Here is a 20,789-nt window from a genome sequence, read left to right as displayed (position 1 = left end):
ACAACAATGATTTGCTTGAATAACGCTATTGATCAAAGGCCAGTTTGGTCGTTTCAACCTTGTTTGTTTATCCGTGGGCTACTGCTATGTCAAGCTGCCGTTGGCCAACTGTTGCCACTGGTTCGACACTGTAATTGTCTTGAATGCGCCTTTATCTGCTTCTGCGCCTTTGGACGCGCCAACGTCTGCGCGCCAAAACATCCACCATTCAGAATAAACTTCTCACAGACCCCACTCAGCGTCATGGTGTAACATGAATCTTTAATGCAAAAAGTATCACTTCATTTCTAGGTTAAATGTGACACAGCCCATGTGTATCCACAAGTCTTCATGAAGATCCCATCCTTTATGCAGTGGATTAAGAGGGTGATGAAAAAAGGGACTAGGTCATCCACCTTAACCTTTTGAACAGTATCCCTGCTTTTCTTTTTTTTTTCTGTAATTATTGCTAGTGTGTAAATTCAATTGTTCATTGACTTGCTTTTCATTTTACCACTTTTACTGTGGATTTGACGACCCCAAGTGTCCACGTTTTCATGAGTAACTGCTCCTTTACACTAGGTACCCTAGGTTAGAAATAGCAGTACAGTCTAACTGGACAGCCTAAAACGACCACTGCTGATTGGTCTACATTGGTAACACTATACTGTGACTACTATGACCTGGTTACTTCATGGGGTCTCTGAGGCCTTGTGTTGGTGACCTCTGTGTGGAAACACCTTTGAGTCATCATACATTGGTGATATAAACACAATCAAATTAGACAATCTTTATTGAAAACATCAGTCATTAACTTGCTATTCATTTTACCAACTATGAACCACTGGAAATAATGATTGCCTCTATACACCATTGTGATAGTTTCAGTTATATATTTACAAGCAATGGAGTTTGGACACCAGTTTGTGGTTGCACATTCATGTGTTCTGGTGGACCAAGCTAAACCTTTCAACTTTCACCGCTAGACGAAAACCCCCTGAACAGTCTGCCGGGAGGCTGTAGAAGTGCCATGTCAGTCATAGTGCAGGCTTTTAAAGTTAAAACGTTTCCGGTCTGTAAAACCTGCCATCTGCCAAAAAAAACAAAGAGATCATAAAAAGATTAGTCCATAATGTATCATTTTATTGGATATGTTGTGCAGAAGGAAGTTGAGGGCATTAACCAAACGTACCTGACTCGGGTCTCTTGTAAAGTATCTCTTCTCAACCACCTGGTAAAGAGTAAGTTAATAGTCATTAACTTACAGTGTTGAGCCACAGTCTACAACATTTGACACAATGTAAAATGAATGTGAAAGTAAAGTAAACAGTATTGGTCCATCTTATGAAAGCCATAGAGCTGGTCACAGTAGTGTACAAACGTAATGATAAAAATATGGGTTTGATCAAAGATTTAGCATTTATTACCAATTACCTGATTTTAATGCGACAACCTTAATTTTTCAGTAGCAGGATGAATAAGGGAGGAACTCTCACCTTGTCGAAGAACCGGCTTAGCTTGACAGCGTTGGACGTGCCAGCAGCAAGGTACCGCGGGTTGGTGCAGTCCTGAGAGAGGAGAAGATCTCACTTTAGGGTGAACTACAAACTACAATGGAACTAGTAAGTCACAATCCCCCAGAAAATTGTATTTCTATGCATGTTATAAACCTTAACCCTAAATGTAATTACTTACTTTTCCATTTGTACTTTATGTTCCAATCCAAGTGACCTTTTGGAGCTGAGTCAATGTGTCAATGTTCCCTTTCTACCCAACAATCATTGCTGTAAAATCCAGAAAACCTCTGTTCCAGTCCCACTTTAGGACTCTCATCTACCCATTATCAAGCTGTAAGTTAAAAACATTACTCAATACTCAAAGCAATGACGTATGGGTGTACTCACACTCGGAATCACCAAAAAGTGATGAACAGAAGACAATGAAGTGAACTAACAGCTGTAGAACCCCTCGTTTCAGGTCATGAGGGGGACCTACCAGGTTGATCTCTTCTGCGTTGAAGTCCTCAGACAAGAAGGCGGTCCGGTTCAAGACGTCGCTGCGCTTGTTCTCCGGGATCTGGTCAAACTTGGTGCCGATCAGCAGCAGAGGCACTGGGTTCTCAGCAAACTGCTCGCGGTCATAATCACTGCTGATGTTGGTGGGAGTGCACAGGAATCAAAGTTTAAGTATCTGCTGTTTTAACTACTGTACTGTCTGTTGCTCTGAACCTTAGCCCAGCTATGCACTGGTACTTTATCTTCGGTTTAATTTGTGTTACCCGTTAGAGACGATGACCCCTGTGGGTGAGGAGTCCTTGTTAAGGGCCTCCAGTGACCATCGGTAGAGGTTCTGGGAGGATTTCTTGTTGGTCAAGTCGTGTACTAAAATAATACCTGAGGGAAAACATACTAAAGCCTTTATATAGTGCTAGGAAGAAATCATGAAATTGGATATTATACCGATTTTTATTATTATTCTCCTTAGTAGTACGAATGTCACTAGCATGAATTATATTTTGATCAGTGATATATTTTTTTAATAACACATTAATAACGGACATTTCCTTTACCATTAACTGAATTGTAGAAGACTGCTCGGGTGCTCTTGATACTGCTAACACAGCCCACCGAGCCTCCCACATCCCAAAGCTCAATGTAGTAGGTTTTCTCTTCTGGGGTCCCCTCTTTGTAGTCATGAATCTGGAAACGAATAGAAAAGGTATCCACTACGTATGCATAACTGTTTGTACTCAGTGAGAAGGCAATTGTAAGGCATATAGATGTATTATACATTTTCATCAACAACCGAGACAGCTGTGTCACACAGTTCGTGGATCTGTTAGGTTACGTTGCTAACGCCATTCGGAAATCGACAATTAACTGAGTTTCCGGGCAATACGCGTTTGCAAACTCGTCTTGGGATGTCAGGCTTGTAATCTACAGTATATTGGTATCACTGACATTAGCCAAGTCTTACCCGAACGTCCAGGGAGCAGCCTACAGTCCAGGACGGGTTTCCTAAAACCTGGTTCTGACATAGGAGATGAACCAGTGAAGATTTCCCACAACCTGCAACAGACATACGTTTGTTAACTGCCGAACAACGAGATAGAAGGCAATTACAAATTGCACGAACGAGAATGACATGTTGTCAACATGGTATTGATGCTAATGCTTGCTAGAAACTGGACATTGCACCCATCAACTATCCCGACATCTGAAACACATAGTCAAACTAAGGCGTATTTGCCATCGCAATCATCGCCAAAACCTTAGAAGAGCTTAAAAATATTAAACGCAGTATTCTACTAACCCGAGTCACCCAACACTAATACTTTGACTCGATCAAGAGATGCCATGTTTGACAATCATGGATGTATAAAGTGAAACACCAGCTCCCGGAAGAGCCCCCGATAATCCCGCCTTCCAAATATAAGCCTTAGATTCCATTGGTTCTAAACAACTACTTCCGTAGAGGCGGGTCCAGTACACTCTTCTCCGGTTGGTCGTTGAAGCTCAGAGTGACACGGTAGCCAATCGCAAACGAGAACCTCTTTTGTTTACGCCGGTTATTTCCTGGTTTACTTCCAGCCGCACCAGCCAGTAGCATCACGTTGTTAGCCACATGAGTCCCCATGTCCACGGTATGTGCGGTCCTCTACTCATTTATCAACATAACGGAACATGTTCCGCTTTTATAAACTTACCAGCTTTACTCCCTGATCATCTGAGCTACTCGGTGGGTCTACCAGATCACTTTTATGGCTCATTGACGTCATTTAGCAAGTTAGCACGATGCATTTCTTGAGGTAACGTTTTAGCATCGTTATTGTTATGTTCCAATCGTCCCAGTGACTAAATAACGTTTGTTACTTGTTTAATGCTTGTGACAATATCGTGGTTCCTGTTTTGTGTTTCAGAGGTGTGATCTACATGATGCATGATCAGGATTTCTGCTCACTATTGAATCTCTAAAGAGTTCTCCCACATGGATTCCTCGTGCAGATAAACATCATTCCAATCCTTGTCAGATCTTAATTAATCCTTTCTAACTATCGGTAGGTCACAGTTTGATCCCATATATACTGACCAGGAAAGGTCCACACAGCCACAGTACCACCTATCAACAGCAGATAGTCGGGCCGCCACAGAGTAGAAGATGACTGAACCAGAGTTATTGACCGAAGTCCCCGCGGCTCTGAAGCGCCTGGCCAAGCAGGTGGTGCGGGGTTTCTACGGGATGGATCATGCACTCGCCTTGGACGTCCTGATCCGCAACCCCTGTGTGCGGGAGGAGGACATGCTGGAGCTGCTCAAGTTCGACCGCAAGCAGCTGCGCTCGGTGCTCAACACGTTGAAGGGCGACAAGTTTGTCAAGTGCAGAATGAGGGTGGAGACGGCCCCGGACGGCAAGACAACGCGCCACAACTACTATTTCATCAACTACAGGTTTTATTTTTTGTACCCTGAAAGAGGCATGCATTCTCATAACTAAACTGTTGTTGTGATGTCCCTGCTTTTAATATCGTTATCCATACGATACTATCTCCTTCCATCTACTATCTCCACAATTGGTTCCCAACCCTTGGCTTTAGGTGTACCACTAAATTGACATCAAGACCTTTTGCCAGACCACCTCCTAGGCAAACGATTATAAATGGTTAATAATACATGCAATAGCTGTATAAATGGTGTCTGTCTGTCTGTCTGTCTGTATAAGCCATCATACTTTATTTATGGAACAATATTATAATATATTTATATATATTTTTTCTATTATGCGTGTCTTTTTCAAGAATAAAATCCCACGCACCCCATGAAAAACACTGATCTAGAGTTTCTACATTTATCACGCCTCAGAGGATGTCAGTGCATCCCTCAGGTTAACCATCCTCAAACACTTTCGGCTGTAGTTCCCCATTCGGGGCTGACTGTAATCGGAATAGCATCAACCGTTCTACTGCTCATCTATCTCCTTCCAGACTGCTGGTCAACGTGGTCAAGTACAAGTTGGACCACATCCGGCGCCGCATCGAGACGGACGAACGGGACTCCACCAACCGCGCCTCCTTCCGCTGCCCCTGCTGCTTCTCCGTCTTCACGGACCTGGAGGCCAACCAGCTGTTTGACCCCATGACAGGTAAACAAGGGCCGTGTGGCGGCGGCGGCTAGCGTGGGGCTTAGGGCCGCGAATAGCTGGGTTTGATCCCTGTGTCCACAGTGGTTCCTGGAGACATCCTGGAGGAACCTGCAGCCTATTGGCCTTTTTTCTAAATTCATTGTGAGAATGATGAAAGCATCTGGTTAACTACTCTATAGTAACAACGGGGTCGGAAGAGGCGCAGGGAATGGCGTACTGCAATTCTCTTAACTGATTGATAGTCGCTTGGTTCACGCCATATCCTTTGCACTAAATGTATCTTTCCCATTACTTGTGCTCACTTCAAAACATCATGAATGACTTCACTGGCTTGATTTAAGTCCCATCAATTTTATGATGCCTGCATCATTACATTTAGAATGTTATATTTAGCATGTGCGGAATATGTATTGAAATTCCTTTAATTTCAAACGTAAAATGCATACAGTAACCACTTGCACTGTAATTGATGTATAACACATATATTACGCAACTTACCCGCAACTTGCTGTGATTATTGAGCAGTCATGAAGGAAATCAAAACTGCCCACTGGCCTGCTGTCCTCCTTCCTTCCCATCATTTGTGTCACATCAGGCTTCTTACCACTAGATGGCAGTCAGTGCTCAAGATTAATGTCAGCAAGTACACAGACTTAACCCGTGGCAGCTAAAACACGCATGACTGGCACAAACATCTGTGCTAGGTGCAGGTCATGTTTATGGGAATAGCTTTCGCTACAATCACAGTTGTCTCTTGTCCACTCACCTCCATGTCATGTCGAGACCCTTTTAAATGATTAATGGCAAGAATAGTTCATAAAAAGTTAAAAGCTGCTCCAAGATTTGAGAGTAGTAAAGAGAAAGCAAAGAAGAGGAAGATTCTGAAGAACACAACCCCCCCCTCTCCTCTGTGTCTCCACCACGGAAAAGTGTTGCATGCACGCAACTATAATGGAACTATGATTGATTTCCTGACCCAATCAGGAAACCGATGCACTGATTGATCGAAAATTAGCTGGGAGTAGTGACAGAGGCAGGACAGATATTAAAACAGAGCATTTCACTCGTTTATCGCTGAATAATGGCTGTGGCGTTACTTAATTTACACATACTTGCTTATAGCATACTTAAAAAGCTGCAATCACTACTTTTTCATAAGGTGCATGAAGAAATTAAGTTGAGCCACTGTGTTGTTCTCTGTGGGGGTCTTGGCAATTCAGCACAGTTAGAAGTTTGCCCTGGGCTATTCATTTCTATATTTTGCTGCCAGTGAAACCTGTTCATAACCCGACCCACCCCGCATCCACACCTGATAACCATTTCAATAAGGATACACCGGGCAGCAGCAGTATGAGCACAGAGCAGGTGCTAGGCATCCCCTCTATGCCCTGAGTCATTCCCTGCCATGTATAATTCATTCTGCCTGAGGTTCACTCCTCTTTCGCCTCCTCTCCTTCTCCCCCGGACTTCGTCCGTCCTCCCACATCAACAACAACCGAGGCCAGCTGTAACAGGCAGAGGTTCTGCCTGGGCTGCCCAGGTGCTGTTGCAAACGTGATGGACTATGGGAATGTACCGTGATGAACTGCAAATAATACATAAGCTCTGAGGTATAGTGCACTGGTGAGGCAGCACGCAAACACCTTCATGCATCTATGTATGCGGCGCCGATGGACCGTGTCTGTTTGAGCTTGCGCTGCGGTCGACGCTGCTGCTTGGCAGTGGGCTGATTTAGACATAGGTTAGATGCGTAGAATTCTAAACGCAGCAATTTTCACAATTAATTTCTACACTTATACGCTAATTGTTGGATGACTCAATCTGACCATTAATCGTGGGTTACGTCAGTGAAGATCAATGCAGTCAAAACGGTCTGCGTCATCATATATTTATTTTGGTGTTGTATCCATTCGCGTGACGGTGATTGATATATTTAGCCGCCACTTGCCTGCGCGCGAAACCCAATGGTGCCTAAGCGCGTTCGGCGTGACTCACTCTCTTGACAGAAGATCTTTTTGTGAGACAGACCTGGGCAGTTCATCCCCACAGGGCTCAAGGTTTGCGTCAGTCTGTTTGCGGAGGGCTTAGTCACGTCACCACGGCCTGCTGGCTCCGAGCGGCTGTATCCAGGGCATGATGTGACGCACGACCGTCCCGGAAGCCGGGGGCGTCCAGCGAGGCTGCACTTGATCGGGAGATCACCTCCTTGCTTCTGAACACTTTCTTCTTATGGTCCGTTTGAACTAACGTTCGAAGGTCCTGCACCGACAAACGCCACCACCCAACTATAGCATTTCGGCAGAAGTTGGCCGACACTGATTCGACATGTACACCCACAAGAAGCATTCATACGCAACGACCACTAACGAGTACGGCACCCTGGCCCGATTGGCCCTATGCGGTGGCTTTTCGGGCCAGTGTGCAAGCCCCTTAACATATGCTCTCTTTTCTCCACGCTTTGTGAAAGGCGATTACCAAAGGTTTGTTTGATTGTTTACCTGCTTTGCGACCGGGGGGGTAATATTCCAAATCGCAATATATGTGTGGGCCAACAAAGTGCACCTGGTCTGTTGATCACCCCCCCCCCCCCTCCTGCATACACTTGGCAGGAAACTAAATATTTACGGCGAGGGCGGCTGGCGTTGATATCCACAGTAACGGAGTAATGAGCCGCGCGATGAGTCATTCTGAAGCTGCAGGCAGACGGGGGGACGGGGGACGGGGGGGGGGAGAGAGGGCGCCGTCGGCCATCAGAGGGCCCGTTGACCAGCTCAATTACGCCGGCAACTCGGAGACCCGAGTCAACACGGGTCAAAGCTGTGCCCTACCTACGTTTTGCCGTGTTCAGCGTCTCTCTTTGTCCCTCCTGTTGGTTTTAAAGGTGACATATTATACCACCAGGTGTGAGTGTGATTAGCCGTTACACGCCGTTTTGAAGATCTGCCTCTTCTGACATCACAAGTCCACCTAGATGTGTGACGGATAGACGAGCAACGTTTGCTCGAGTCCACTGGGTAGGCTGGTGGACTGATCTATCCGTCACACATCTAGGTGGATACGCCCACTTGTGATGTCAGAAGAGGCAGATTATCAAATCGGCTTGTAACGGCTAATCACACTCACACCTGGTGGTTTAATATGGGACCCTTAATATCCTCTGCCTGCCCTTCACTCGCTCCTCTGCTTTAATCCCCAGAGTCATTCTGGTTGATTCGCTCGGTTCTAGGGATGCACCGAAATGAAAATTCTTGGTCGGAACCGAAACCGAATATACTGAAATCATCCCTACTCGGTTAGGTGCATTTCTCTCCACCTCGTTCCTTGGTCTCCCTCTCTTGTTTACCTCTCACATTCTTGCCCTGTCTTCAGAGGTGTTGGCACCTGTCCAGCCTGCACTGCTGCAAAGTAGACTTCACACAACAAGCTGCCAGCGGCTATCTGTTACATATTCAGGGCACATAGCACACAGACATAAACCAACTCCAACTCTTGGGTGTTGAACCTGTGCTTTACCTTTTTCATTGGTTTATTTATTTTTTCCATCCCCGAAACAAAAGTCAGGTGTTCGTTTTGTCGCGGTAAAGCCATAGAACTATTTGTTGGTTTTGCAGGAGGTGGTCTTGTCTGGGATCAGACATGGTTTTCTGAGCAACACTGGGAAGAATAGCCTTCCTGTAGCCTTTTGGTGTCCCTAGTGCCTCATTTAAATTTGCATTTCTTTCCTGGGATTCTGAACCTGAATAAACTTACAATAAATCTTTACTAAATATAATAATTGTTTATCCCTGTTCCAGCAGAGAAGCATCATTAAATAAAGAAATGGCCTTCATACAATCAAGGTACTTTGATTGTATTTTTTAGAGGCTGTTCAAATTCAATTCAATTCTTTTTGTACAGCCCTTAATCACCATTACAGTCTCAAAGGGCTCAACAGGCCAAATATTATGACACCCCCCTGACCCAAGCCTTCAAATCCTAGGGTGTTTAGTAGTAAAAATCACAGTGCCTCTGTGTATGTTATCGCTGATAATAATTAATCTCAGCAAAACAGGACTATGAACAGACTATGAGGCATCGGACGAAGTAGTATCATTATTGCTTCATGTTTTATTGGGATTGCCTTTTGCTATCCCTCTGATGCTTATCTTGCCTCCCCATAGCTTTAGACCGGGTGCTCTGGATTTCTTCTGTCAAGGTGATGCGCCATGTTTCTCCTCGTCCACAAACTCGTGCCGGCTTCAGCTGTTGCTAGGATACCAAGTGTCAGGAATCAGTACTAGTAGAGACATGGGCGGGGTATGCAAATCTCATTGATAACATTAACAAAAGGTAAAGGTAAAGTGCTCACCGAACGGACGCCAAACTACACCACTTTACCGTGATTTCTCTCAGGCACCTTATGTGGTCCTCATGGTTTCTGCTCCTTCAATGGATTTATTAGGTATATCATTTTTGTTTTCATTTAATCATTAATCATTTCTTGATTATCCATGCAATTTTGGATATTACACGTCTCAAAAAGTGTGTTTCACTTCACCCGTCTCATCCGTCTGTTTTCATCTGTATCAGTGGCGGTAATGATTACAAAGAAGAGTGTAATGTAAAACCAGCTGGAGGTTTGCATGAATGAATAATAATGCATTGGTTTCCAATTGTGGCGTTCTGTTAGTTCCTAGTATAAAGAACCGATGCTGTCAGAAAATCACAAGGTTGCAACACTGGGTGAATTCTCCTCATCTTCCCAGTGCTTCCATAGTCTCAGTACTGGGGATTGGGGCTGTAACTTGCCTTAGACTGGCTCAAATGCTTCCGCTCCTCCAGCCTTCAGACTCTCTTCAGATTTAGGTGAACAAATCCGGTATGTACCGCAACACCTCCTCCTTCAAAGGTTTACCTTCTCAAGGTTGTGTTGGGAGGGGGATGGAGCTAGGGTTTCCTAGCTAGTGATATACTTAAAGATATGCATCGTTACAAGTAGGTGAGAAGTATCTTCAAATTGTGAAAACAGTTCTAGCAGGTGTCGATAATGGGTAGGCAGGTTCTGCCTGCAGCAGAAAGATTGAACAAATAGAACAGTATATCTCTGATCATTGTAGCTTTCTGTTGGCCTGTACTCAACTGTAATGACCAAGGCTTCTTAATGCAAGCCTTGGCAGCGCCACAGTTGTGAAGGTATCGATGCTGCCAAAACAAATGACTTCACGCAGTTCCGTTGCGCATGCACACGCACACACTCCACACTATTGAGTGAGCACTATTGATTGTTTTTTGGTTTTTGTTTTACGTAAATTAGGTTAGTGTCTGTGTAATTTGGAAGAGTGTAGCTCACTAAGGCTAAGCTTTGGGGAGATTTCCAGGCCTTCTGTGATGTTGTTTTCCAGTACATACCAGTCTTTGATTTGTGCTTGTTTTCAAAGCATCAAAGCCTTGGAGATCCTTTTATTAGGTTGTTTGCTGCAAACTTCAGATGGAGGGCAAGAATTGAAATGGAGAACGTCAAGCAGCACAACATTTTAGTACATTTCCTTTTTTTAATAAACTGATTGATTCCCCTACACAAACTACTGTCACACACACACACACACACACACACACACACACACACACACACACACACACACACACACACACACACACACACACACACACACACACACACACACACACACACACACACACACACACACACACACACACACATTTTAAGTGAACGGCCCACCATATTTGGTAATCTTGCACCAGGTCATGTGAATTAGTAGGCATAAATCCATCACTTCGGGACAGACATTGCTAACCGATGTAGCTGCATAAGAGAACAGCAAACTCATCCTAGTAAGGACAATGGAAGAAAAGCTAAATAATTTTGTGACTGTATAAAAAACACAGGGCACAGTGCAGCACAAAGTGACGCTATCAATACGAGCCCAAAGAAATGTGTAAAATCGAATTGCATGTGGCCCACAATTACAAATGCGGAGACTCCTTACGTTCAGCACAATGGGCAAACTAGGAAGGTGTTTTCCCGCTGTGCAATTCATATCCATCACTCAGTGTAGCCCTAGTCATGACCGGGGATCCAATGGACAATCGAGTAGCGGTAGACTATAGCGAAAGAGCTTCACTGATTCACAGGGCTGCCCAGCCTCTCTAATGAGAGCTGAGCACTAATTGCAATGTGCTGTGTTGTGTCATCTCCTCTCCACGACAAAAGCCAGTAGCAAAAGGTAACAACACTGGATGTCTCCATCCGTCTGCCCTCTTTCATTTTGTGGTTGCCCATAAGTGGTGGTCTGGGCTTGTTAAAGGCAGAGGAAATACAAGTGATGCGCCAGTTCTGTTATCTTTCATCCCTCCCTGTCGCTCTTCCACCTCCCTTGCACACAAACAGTGCCTTAACTTCCCCCAGCAAGTATAGACAGTCACCCCAGTGTCTTTAACCGGACACCCCCTCTGGAAGCAGGGATGGGCTTTTGCTTTGCATTCATTGTCTTCTTTAGTTTTCTTTCTTCTTTTCCAGCCTTTTCTTTTCCTTCTTTCCCACCACAGCCCCGTGGTGGGCTGCCGTTGGGCCCCAGGTAGAGCGCCTTCACCGCGGACGCTGAAGGAGCTCTACCTGGGGCCCAACGGCTCCCTCACTGCTCAGCAACACCTCCCTGGATGAGCTCGCTCGTACCTTTTCCACGCCGCAGGGCTTGAGAGGCGGCAAGCCGATTGGCCGCTCATCGTCTTCAGCGTAAGACCCGGTTTCAGGCGCTGTCCCTTGTTTTTATAGTCGGAAGAAGGTGGGCGGACATTTTGAGGGCCGTAAGCGGCGCCGTGTGTGTTCGGGAGACGTAATGAACAAAGCGTCAGGAGGCTGTGTGTGTGTGCTGGCACGCCGTACGGTTCTTGTTATGCAACCCCCTCTTTTTTTGCAATGTTCAAAGGTTTTGGGATTAAAATAAAGATGACCCGGAGCAACATATTCCTATTTGACGTGCAATTGTTTTGGGTTATTTTGTAAGAGGAGCGTGTATCTGTGTGTTGCCTCACCCATGCTTGGTTGTGTGGGTCTTGGAGCTTGGGAAAGTAAAGTCCCAACTTAAGTAAAGTTTTTTACTGGCTTCTACTGTCATGAATATTTGGCCTGCTAAGCCCTTTGAGACTGTAATGGTGATTAAGGGCTATACAAATAAAATCGAATTGAATTGAACTCAGCGTAATGTTTGTCCTGGATTTGGGGATTTTCCAAGTTTTCCTAGTTTTTCAATCCGACTAGTTTGATCTTGCATTCTTTATGCTGCAGTCAGATTTGTTTGATAATTTCCTAAATGTATCTAGATATGATGAATCCTTTGAACAAAGGCTTGTCGATTCCCCGCGTTGCCACAAAGGCCTTTGTTTGATGGGTAACAAGACACTCTGAACCGCATGATTAAACTCGCAGCAATGAAAACAAATTGCCGTCAAAATGCTTTGGCTTTTAAACTGGAAGCCAATCTAGAAAGTTTTGCTCAATTGCCTGTTGTTGGGCGGCAGTCTATTTTCTCAGCAGGATGAGTGTTTGCAGATCCTCGATCCATTTCGCAAAGTGAATTCAGTGGCTCACGGTGCTATAATGTGTGTTCTGATAATGTGTGTGTGTGTTTGTGTGTGTGTGTGTGTGTGTGTGTGTGTGTGTGTGTGTGTGTGTGTGTGTGTGTGTGTGTGTGTGTGTGTGTGTGTGTGTGTGTGTGTGTGTGTGTGTGTGTGTGTGTGTGTGTGTGTGTGTGTGTTTGCTTGTATGTGTGCACGTGTGCGAAATTGCAGCCTTCATACCCAGAGACGTCCTCATTGACAGGCAAAATAACCGCATTTATCTCGCTTTTTCTCCGTTGCTCTCTCTCTCTCACGCTGTCAGATCACCTCTTAGTCCCAGCCGCCTGTCACAAAGACAACAGCACCAGACAGCCCGGCCACCTGACTCGACTGATGTGTTAATTGTTGCTCACAGGCTGCCTTGGCGCTGACCGCCTGCCACCGCAGCCTTTGCATTCCACTGCATTTCAAGTACCTTAGGAAACAAAGACCAGTCGGTTTGTCTCTGCTGCTGCAAGCATGGGAGTGGTGGATCTTTTCTGGGCAGAGTGCCGACTGCAGGGCTGCTGTTTGTTGAAGGATACAGACGCACGCGTTGTGATAAACTACTGTCATACGTTGTATCTTCACATCATGTTATGGCAGGTGTCCCAGCTCAGGTAGTATGTGTTTCCCGAGGAGCATATGGTTCTTCATCCGGGAGAGGTTTCTAAAAGGATTCTATACGTCACCAGACTTTATGACCATAATTCATTGAGATTTGTGACTGTTTTTGCAGCAAATAATCGTTTATTATGTGCGCCTATCCCTGCAGTTTCTTTTCCTCTTTCTCTCACTCTCCAAACTTGCGTGCACACACTATGACGCGCGCAGACACAAACCCAAACCCGTGCGCACACACAAACCCACACACACCCACTGATTGCACCCACACACTGACTGCATACATCCTATGGCCCTGCTTGTAGGAGTCCAGGTAGGTGTGTGGTTGTGGGCAAGGTGTAGAGATGGAAAGAAACCCATACATGATGGCCATCTTGTGCTGATTGGGAATCAGCACTCTGTAATCATACATTTCTTTCTACGAAGAAAATGATTTCTGCCGTTTTTCAATAATAATCTACATCTATCAGTTGATAGATGTAGTTCATGCCTAGAATACAAGATGAAGATGTGAGTAATTAATTTCCTGTTACTAATTGGATTATACTTTGTGAATAAGAAGTTGATTGATGTAGGCAGATTTGTTGATAGTTATGGTGGATGGATGTGGTTGATTTGGATGCAATTCCATTCAAAAAGCTTTATGGCACGACCATTGTTGTGAACAGTATTACCGATGCATTATCGATCTTTATTTTCTATACCTGATGGAAGTATCTTTTCTTTCCCTACGAGAGTTTTCTACTTTGTTAATGCATAATAATTAAAAAATATTTATAAAAAAAATGTCTATATATTTTTTTAATATACATTGGTAGTCAAGGCGGAGCCCTATTGTTGTTAAGGTGGCCGTCTTAACCATACAGTGCTGAGGGAAACACTGGTTATGTTGATGCTAATTGCTAATAGCTCAGGGTTATCCAACCCCTCTTTATGCACACTGTTTTGGTCCGTACATGTTGGCTGCCCCTCGTAAGCAGATGGTTTCAGTCCAAACTGACCAGAATGGTTTTCTCTGTGAATAGTGCCACCCTGCATAATTTACGAGTGATGTCCATGCAATCCCCAGTTGCTCTCGCTCTCTCGTTCTCTCTCGCTCTCCCCCTCGCTCTCTCGTTCTCTCTCGCTCTCCCCCTCGCTCTCTCGTTCTCTCTCCCCCTCGCTCTCTCGTTCTCTCTCCCCCTCGCTCTCTCGTTCTCTCTCCCCCTCGCTCTCTCGTTCTCTCTCCCCCTCGCTCTCTCGTTCTCTCTCCCCCTCGCTCTCTCGTTCTCTCTCCCCCTCGCTCTCTCGTTCTCTCTCCCCCTCGCTCTCTCGTTCTCTCTCCCTCTCTCATTCTCTCTCTTCCTCTCTAATTCTCTCTCGCTCTCTCGTTCTCTCTCTTGCTCTCTCTTATGCTCTCTCTCTCTGGTTCCCACGTCTTTGTCTCTTGCTCTTCCCTCTCTTTCTGTCCTCCATCGTTTCTTTCTTCTTTTATCACCTCTGTGAACTCCTACCTGGGTGTATCCAGAGGTATTGGCCCACTCCTGTCCTTTTCCCTTCAGATCTGGTTGTGCTACTGCATGCCCAACAGCATGTCCTGTCTTCCCCTCCATTTCCTCCCCCTCCCTTAGTCAACCTGCACTAGCACTTGATGTCATGCCTTTCTGTGTGACCGGTTTGGACAGTTCCTTCCTCTTCCACTAATACGCACCAGCTGCAAAACCTACTGAATTGGCCGCTTTACTTACTTGTCATTAGTATTATGGGATATCAAAGAAACCTCCTATCTTTTTTCAGTTGCAAAAGATTGAATCGATAGTCTTGAGTTTTTATTCTTTTTTTATATCGAAATGTAAAATGCAAAAATGGGATTCCATAGTTGCATGTCTGCATTGATCTCTTCTTTAAAAAAGCTGTTTATAGTCTATCTTGTCACCGGCGTCTATTCAAAGCAGGAGTGCCCATTCTGGTCTTTCATCTTTGCAGTTTTGCAGTGAGGTTTGGTCAGATGAATATAATGACATCCATGAATAGGGTGGAATGCAAAACCATACGATTTTCTTCTCAGCCCAGTGAATGCTGGATCTATTTTGTATTTTTTGGGCCAATTGAAACAGTTTCTGAATGTAAACCTCTCTCTGTCCCTCTCTCTCTGACCATGTCTGTCTGAGTCTGTGTGTTTCTGTCTCTGTCTCTTTCTCTGTCTCTCTCACTGTCTGACTAACTCCTTCTGTGTCTCTTTTTGTCTCTCTCTGACTCTCTCTCTCTGTCTGTTTCTCTCTCTCTGTTTCTCTCCCTCTCTGTTTCTCTCTCTCTTTTGGTGTCTGTCTGTCTGTGTCTCTCTCTGTCTCTGTCTCTGTCTCTCTCTCTCTCTGACTCTCTCTCTCTCTCTCTCTCTCTCTCTCTCTCTCTCGGTTTCTCTCTCTCTCGGTTTTTCTCTCTCACTGTCTCTTTTGTTCTCTTTCTCTGACTCTTGACTCTCGCTCTCTCCCCGTCTCGTTTTGTCTCTGTCCGTTTTGTCTCTGTCTCTGACTCGCTCTCCGTCTGTGTCTCCCTTCTCGGCTCCTTCAGGGACCTTCCACTGCACCTTCTGCCAGACGGAGGTGGAGGAGGACGAGTCGGCGGTGCCCAAGAAGGACGCCCGGACGCAGGTGGCCCGCTTCAACGAGCAGATCGAGCCCATCTACGTGCTGTTGCGCGAGACGGAGAACGTCAACCTGTCCCAAGACCTGCTGGAGCCCGAGCCCTCGGAGATCCCCGCCCTCAAGCAGAGGTGAGAGAGGGAGGGAGGACGGGAGGGAGGGAGGGAGGGAGGGAGAGAGAGGGAGTTGTGTTCATTTATTTTTGTGTGTGTGTGGTGAAGGACTTCCTGTATTGTGCAATCATCCAATCAAAGTGGAAAGGGTCCACTTGCAGCTAATGGGAGATCCACTTGAAGGAACAGGGGTTCACCCTGGAAAGTCAATCCACACCTGGTTTTATCTTCTTTAATTGCATTGCAGGGCTGAGATTGTGTTCGTGCCAAGCAGTTAATCACACAACTGTCTGTGTTCACGCAGGCCGTGTACAGGGAATGGATATCGGGGACTTGCAAACCATTCTATTTTTAGAGTAGCTTAACATCGACTTCAAATGATCCCCTTTCTATGAGTAACTTTCTATGAATTGCTTGCGAGAAAACTAAAGGGATTTCTTTGTAGCAAAGTCTAAATCAGCAGTTGTCCTCACCGCTTTGCAATGTGCAGATTTAATTCCTGGTGGTTCGATGCAGGATCCTTCATGAGAATATCTAGCCCTTAATATATTTGCATACGTTTGACATGAGCTCTGAGGTAGAAGCCCTGCACTTAATTCTCGGTCCTCCATGTTTAACCATGATTTAATAACGGATCACAGTTAAACATGAGCCGTTCCTTTTTGGAATCGGCTCCGTTCTCTCAGAGCCTTAATCCCTCTCCTCGCATTAATCTTGAGCTCAGGAGGAGGAGTGGGTTTGCTGGTAACCGCAAGGTTGCTAGTTCGATCCCCGGCTCCTCCTAGCTCCTAGAGTGTCGAGGTGTCCCTGAGCAAGGCACCTGACCCTAACTGTTCCCGACGATTTGTGTGAATGTGTGCATGAATGGGTGAATGTCAGGCAATGTAAAGCGCTTTATATAAATGCGCTATATAAATGCACTCCATTTACTCTATATTTGTCTCCCAGCCCTCCTGTTTCTTCCCACTGGCCCGACCAGTGACGACCGACCTATCTACTCCGACCTTAACCCCTTTTGACCCTCTCTCCCCCCCCCCCCGTCCAGCCGCGACCGCGCCGCCGCGCTCCTGGGCGCCTCGGGGCCCCAGCGCGAGGCCTGGACCAGCAAGGGCCCGTCGTACGGCGACATGTACACCCAGAACGTGGTCATCAGCATGGAGGAGCAGGAGGACCAGCGCCGTCAGGCCAACGAGGGCAAGCCCGTCAAGGAGAGGCCCGTGTGGCTGACCCAGAGCACCGTGCAGGGAGCCTACAGCGAGCCGGACGCCGCCAAGAACCGTGAGCCCCGCTTCCTGTCTTTTTGTTGGTCTTTGGTTCGTTTCTTAAACTGCGGAGTCAAAGTCGGCTTTATCGTCAATTCCAATACACGCGCGAGACACGACATGGCGTTTGTCTCTGACACGCGGTGCAATACATAGAAAAATATCAAATTCGGTCAAATTAAATAAGTAATATTTAAAATCAATTAATTCTAAATAGTGCAAACTAATTCTGAATTGTGCAAAGGTAGGCAAAAACTAAACGGTACAATAAATTCAGGGGCAAAGGGGAGGGGGTTTGGAGTTTGATTTCAGGCTGGAGTGGTGGCAGGAGTGACCTCATGGAAATGTCCCAGTGATGCGTCAGGGCATTTCCAGCGTTGTATTATGACTCCAAAGGAGATTGACTTGATTTGGATATTGAGACAAAGTGGTGTGTGTTGCACAGGGAAACGGGATGAAAGATTTCTGGGTAATTAATAACTTAATTACTTACTTTTCGCAAAGCCTAACAAGGACTCACATGCAAGCTTATCCCAGAACCCCCCATACCTTTTTTGTAAACGCGATATACCAATATTGGGCCAAATGCCCAGCTAATTCTCGATATCGCAACTAGATATCCCTCTCAGGGCGATTACTGGATTCCTTCTTTACATGTACTTCACATAATTCGAAAAGGACAGATATGTGTTGGGTTTCTCATCAAAATGAGAATTTTGTTATGGTTAGCCGCCCCTTTGGGATGCGTTCGTGCATACACAATTCTGTGTGCCACCGGTGGCCAAACAGTGTGTTGGGATCAGGGGTCAGCCGGGTTATCATCCACCCCCTCTAGAGCCTACAGCTACACATCGTGTTCCTCCACCTGAGGGCAGGCCCGCATCGGGCCAGGCCAGACTCCCCACGACTCGTAATTGTCAAATTGAAGCAATCAGAGACTTGATTAGTCCTTGGCTCGGCAAGGATTTTGCTCATTAATAAAAACCCTGCCTTGGGAAATGGCTTTGAATGATGCCCTTCCGAGAGGCCTGCGTCAGGGCGGTGGGCGTCTGTTTTCGTAACGACCTGGGAGACCTTTCAGAATCCGGAAATGGAGATGTTATCGGAGGGAGGCCTGCTTTTAAATGAGGTTTTAACAGTCTGTCACACACAGAGGTTCTGCTCTGCGAGCACCACATTTGGCAGAGTTTGGGGGTTTGCGAAGCAGAAGGCCTATGATTGTTTATTTTTCATGTCTACATTTTAAGGAATTTGGGTTTTATATTTCTAGCCCAATATGTTTATTATAGAAACAATTCTGTTTTATTTTTCTAACCCAGTATGTCAATGTAACAGACCATAAGTTTTCTATAATTCTAGCCCAATATGTCTATATTATAGAACATTAATGTTTTTTATGTATTAAGATTGAACCCGCGGATGTATCAAAAATATTAAGCAATGAATTTCATTAAAAGGCATTAGAAAGACCTAAATATAATTTCATAGGTCTAAATTTTTTCTTTTTGAAAGTCCTGAGAGGAAACTAATGAACCTCAAATATGTATATATAGTTGAGGTGAAATAGATATTAATTTCCCTCCAGCAGCATGCACCAGCTGTGTTGACCACTGCCCTGGCGTGATACTAACGCGTGCAGGATACTTCTATAGTGAGAGAGGCTGCACCCCTGAGATAAAGTGACAGAACTAGAACAAAGAAACGCACCATTCAAATAAATGTGTGCACTTATTTAACATCCAGGTCGAGGACTGTCATATGCTTATAAGCCGTTGTGCCGTGAAATCTGTATTAAACTGTTTTCTACGTGTTACCCAGATGGCATTAAGAAGTCTTAAATTAACTTGGAAAACTGCACACACACACTAATTAAAAAGTTTCAAGAAACTTGTATTGCCCCCACCAACACATAGTCACATTGAAACAGGCGTGTGTGTGTGTGTATGTGTGTTATTGTCCATTAAATCAACAATGTAGTCTAAATGTTAATGTTAAGCTCTTATCAGTTCAACAGTAGTTAGAAGCTACCAAAGGGGCAGGTTGATGGTGCCCAGGTGCATCGTGGTCCCACGCTAAGTGAAACCATTATGCTCGCCATGCATTTCTGCATAACCGATAAACCTTTCCTCCTACAGCCGGAGAAATCGCCGGCAGCCAGGACGGCGCCGGGGCCCACGGATTGGACCAATCGGACGAGAACGAGGAAGTGATGCGTGCCCTCCTCATCCACGAGAAACGGGGCGCGGCCGGCGCCGGCGGAGGCGGAGCGACCAGCGGGGCGAGCGCCGCGGCCGCCGCCCGCACCCTGGCCACCGCCGGCGGCAGCGACTCGGACAGCGACACCAGCGAGTCGGACGACGACAAGCCCGCGGCCCCTCCCCTCGTGGCGGCGGCGGCGGCGGCGGCTCGACGTGCCGGCGGCGGCGGCGGGGGGGGCGCGTCCAAGCGGCAGCACCAGGAGATGGACGACGACGACGACGACGAGTTCGAGGAGGTGGGCGACGAGCCCACGGTGATGGTGGGCGGGAAGTCGTTCTCCTACCGGGAGGTCAGCCAGCGGCCCCAGCTGGTGGAGCAGATGAGCGCGCAGGAGAAGGAGGCCTACATCGAGATGGGGCAGAACCTCTTCCAGGACATGTACTTCTGAGGAAGACGCATAAAACGCTCGCGCACGCACACACACGGCTGCGTAAGAGGATGGGCTTGAGGCGGGACGGGAGACGCGTAGCGATCGGGTTTCGTTGCCTGCCTTCCGCCAGGTCGTCCATGCTTTAAGTATTGTGTCCCCGAGTATTTCCTCAAGTCGACACTCTCGACTTGGAGGACTTGACTTGGGAATCGGCAGGCTTTTTTTTTACTGAGTGCCAATTTATACTTTTGGTTTGTTTTCGTGGGGCTTCTGGTATTTGTACATGCTTCGGTCCCCGGCTTGAATCTCAAGCCTGAGTACCACAATATGGTCCCGACGTTTTTTTAGAAGCCTTCCAAAATCGGAAGTGTAATTGCTGATGATATGCAGAATCATGATGGTTATGTTTGACTTGAGCAGTTGAATAAACAAGATGGGGAACAGATGTTTGTGTGTGGGTTACTATGTGTGCATTTTATGAGAACTCAAATTACATTCTACCGGATAAATCGGCATTGCTTTCTAAATAAATATATAAGAACACTGTATGCAATACCATCTTACAATGTGATTTACATCTACTTATGAACCACAGGTCGGTTTTCAAGGTTCAGCCAAAGTTCTTGCCTGTATTTGCAGTAAACTATTCCTAACAAAAAAAAAAAATCTGGTAACTGCTGAAGTCCTCTGGCCTGTGCGGGAACTACATCTGTACTTGAAGTTTCCCCATCTGATACAAACTTGCCTCTCAAGGGGGGAAAGTAAGGGGGGAATGATTAAAGGTGGAGCATTTGGAAGACATCCAATCTTGCCCTGATCCATTCTA

At 45.9% G+C, this 20,789-nt stretch overlaps 2 protein-coding genes across 10 annotated transcripts; one reads left to right on the top strand and one right to left on the bottom strand.

Annotated features, from left to right (window-relative positions):
• Positions 1 to 241: 241 nt before the first annotated feature.
• rabl3 (RAB, member of RAS oncogene family-like 3) lies at positions 242 to 3,421 on the bottom strand. 4 transcript variants are annotated; one of them, XM_060039259.1, is made up of 8 exons: positions 3,292 to 3,421; positions 2,956 to 3,047; positions 2,549 to 2,678; positions 2,258 to 2,387; positions 1,975 to 2,128; positions 1,476 to 1,547; positions 1,172 to 1,210; positions 242 to 1,069 (listed from the first exon to the last, which is right to left on the bottom strand). In XM_060039259.1, the coding sequence occupies exons 1-8, from the start codon at positions 3,335 to 3,337 to the stop codon at positions 1,013 to 1,015; spliced, it is 720 nt and encodes a 239-aa protein (XP_059895242.1). In that variant the 5' UTR covers positions 3,338 to 3,421; the 3' UTR covers positions 242 to 1,012. The 4 variants fall into 4 exon arrangements, with proteins under 4 accessions (XP_059895242.1, XP_059895243.1, XP_059895244.1 ...); XM_060039260.1 differs by having other exon boundaries at positions 1,975 to 2,125; XM_060039261.1 differs by having other exon boundaries at positions 2,258 to 2,372.
• A 12-nt stretch (positions 3,422 to 3,433) lies between these two features.
• On the top strand, positions 3,434 to 20,408 carry gtf2e1 (general transcription factor IIE, polypeptide 1, alpha). 6 transcript variants are annotated; one of them, XM_060039258.1, is made up of 6 exons: positions 3,434 to 3,622; positions 4,041 to 4,427; positions 4,961 to 5,118; positions 15,889 to 16,090; positions 17,118 to 17,350; positions 19,470 to 20,408. In XM_060039258.1, the coding sequence occupies exons 2-6, from the start codon at positions 4,138 to 4,140 to the stop codon at positions 19,979 to 19,981; spliced, it is 1,395 nt and encodes a 464-aa protein (XP_059895241.1). In that variant the 5' UTR covers positions 3,434 to 3,622; positions 4,041 to 4,137; the 3' UTR covers positions 19,982 to 20,408. The 6 variants fall into 6 exon arrangements, with proteins under 6 accessions (XP_059895241.1, XP_059895235.1, XP_059895238.1 ...); XM_060039252.1 differs by having other exon boundaries at positions 3,899 to 4,427; XM_060039255.1 differs by having other exon boundaries at positions 3,434 to 3,717.
• Positions 20,409 to 20,789: the final 381 nt, after the last annotated feature.

Source organism: Gadus macrocephalus, chromosome 20 (assembly GCF_031168955.1).
Source record: "Gadus macrocephalus chromosome 20, ASM3116895v1".
Taxonomy (NCBI): domain Eukaryota; kingdom Metazoa; phylum Chordata; class Actinopteri; order Gadiformes; family Gadidae; genus Gadus; species Gadus macrocephalus.
This window is presented reverse-complemented; position numbering and strand designations above follow the sequence as displayed.

Excerpts from the sequence above, each read along its gene's own strand:
- rabl3 (XM_060039259.1), bottom strand. The coding sequence starts at position 3,337 with ATGGCATCTCTTGATCGAGTCAAAGTATTAGTGTTGGGTGACTCGG. Across the intron at positions 2,388-2,548 it reads CTTCTACAATTCAGTTAATG|TATGTTTTCCCTCAGGTATT; the intron begins GTAAAGGAAATG and ends TAAAGGCTTTAG. Across the intron at positions 1,211-1,475 it reads TAAGCCGGTTCTTCGACAAG|GTGGTTGAGAAGAGATACTT; the intron begins GTGAGAGTTCCT and ends ACTCTTTACCAG.
- gtf2e1 (XM_060039258.1), top strand. The coding sequence starts at position 4,138 with ATGACTGAACCAGAGTTATTGACCGAAGTCCCCGCGGCTCTGAAGCGC. Across the intron at positions 5,119-15,888 it reads GCTGTTTGACCCCATGACAG|GGACCTTCCACTGCACCTTC; the intron begins GTAAACAAGGGC and ends CGGCTCCTTCAG. Across the intron at positions 17,351-19,469 it reads GCCGGACGCCGCCAAGAACC|CCGGAGAAATCGCCGGCAGC; the intron begins GTGAGCCCCGCT and ends TTCCTCCTACAG.